This window comes from Pundamilia nyererei, unplaced genomic scaffold (genome assembly GCF_000239375.1).
Source record: "Pundamilia nyererei isolate P.nyererei 1_Seehausen unplaced genomic scaffold, PunNye1.0 scaffold01282, whole genome shotgun sequence".
NCBI classification, from domain to species: domain Eukaryota; kingdom Metazoa; phylum Chordata; class Actinopteri; order Cichliformes; family Cichlidae; genus Pundamilia; species Pundamilia nyererei.
This window is the reverse complement of record NW_005188683.1, coordinates 13,926-15,461: the sequence shown is the minus strand read 5'-3', so window position 1 is coordinate 15,461 and position 1,536 is coordinate 13,926. Positions and strand designations below refer to the sequence as shown.

The window sequence follows — 1,536 nt, the reverse complement described above, 5'->3', positions numbered from 1 at the left end:
CTATTCAGCAGAGACAGAAACCACACATCAACTGCCTGTAAAAGACGAACATGGCCAGCAAATACAAGCGACTCGGCAAGTACATTTAAAAAGAGCAATCTATAATATTATTGTTAATTAAACAGTAATAGAACTCAACACTCACTTTATCGTTCTCAGGTTTTATCTTTATTTGATCTATTCCTCTCACTGGTTTCCTTTGTTTTTACAATAGCTGACGTTTTTGTGTAGTTGCTATTGTAAAGCAGATTGTACAATATGATCTTAATACATGAGCACAATGACCGACGTAAACATTAATCGACCAATGGTTAAAAAAAGCAGCAAACTGCTACAAACTGCTGATGGCAGCAGTTTGTAGATGACACGAGAAGTAAACACGATTTTAACACTTTTGACAGAAAAACAAAGGGCAGGTTTCGGTGGCTTCTTCTGTTTTCTTGTTTGTGGCTTTTGTTTCATTGATTGACATGTAGAGAGAGGAAGTACAGTGCAGGTGTAACCGGTTTCTGCTTCATCCCGCTGCAACAGTTCGGCCCAAACACACTCCTCGACTCTGCGTTGTGTAGTGTTTTTAAAAAGACAAGGAGTCTCTGATCGATCTTTGCCACTTTATTTCCTGAATGGAAACAACGGTGTATTATCAGTGCACAGGCTCGCCATACACCACTCCGTACAGCACACTACGGCAGAACATCTCATTAGCATTCCGCTTTAGCATACAGTTTCACACATTAATAAACAAATGAAAAGTACATAAAACTGGTGTTAGACATGTGTCCACTAAGCACTTATTACACTCGGTGCTCGTCAGCTAATCAAACATGTTTTATGTGTCTGTACTACTTAGCTATATTGTGTGCGGAACAATACAACTCACCTCTCGTATGGCTACGGCAGACTGGCAGCGATTACTGCAGCCAGCCTCACCTAACCAGCCACACCGAGAGGGGGGGCGCTGTTTCCCCATTACACTGATATTTGTGGCAAGTGGAATAATACCACATAAACACTGTTACACAGGAAACATCTGTAGCTTCTCTTATCATCAGCAGATTAATGCTTAAACGATCAGATCGACTTTTCTGGCAAGGAAACATGGTGTTTTTTTAGTGACAGATGTAGCCGTTTCATTTACTGAATCAATTCGTTGTACAATAAATTACGTATATTTAATGAGGTCATAGAAAACGTTTACCTTGATACTGTAAGTAATGTAAAACAAAAAGATGTCCACACGAGCCTCGCTCTTCTTCAACCACTCTTTGCCTTTTTCATCTTATCTCTCATAGCACATGATCAAAAATGGATCGACAACCATTTTAAGGTCTAACTAGACATTGGCTGTATAAAGGCCGCATTTTAAGGCCGATTACGTCACCGCGACGCGACGAAGGCTGTCGAAATGCGGCCCTCAAATGCGTCCTTCATTTCCCTGAATTTTAAGGACGTGGCGGTGTAGACTTCGTGGCCCAACATATCCCAGAATGCATAGCGCGGCGGTGGGTGTGGATAATTTTGCCGAAAAAAACTGCG

General features: G+C 41.3%; 1 protein-coding gene across 1 annotated transcript in view; it reads left to right on the top strand.

Annotated features, from left to right (window-relative positions):
• Nucleotides 1-25: 25 nt before the first annotated feature.
• The window catches only part of LOC102206756 (GTPase IMAP family member 8-like), a 4,339-nt gene continuing 2,828 nt past the window's right edge, over nt 26-1,536 (top strand). Inside the window, exon 1 of the mRNA XM_005755357.1 lies at nt 26-75. Within this exon, the coding sequence (XP_005755414.1) occupies nt 51-75 (25 nt within the window). The 5' untranslated portion in view covers nt 26-50. The remainder of the gene's footprint in view (nt 76-1,536) is intronic.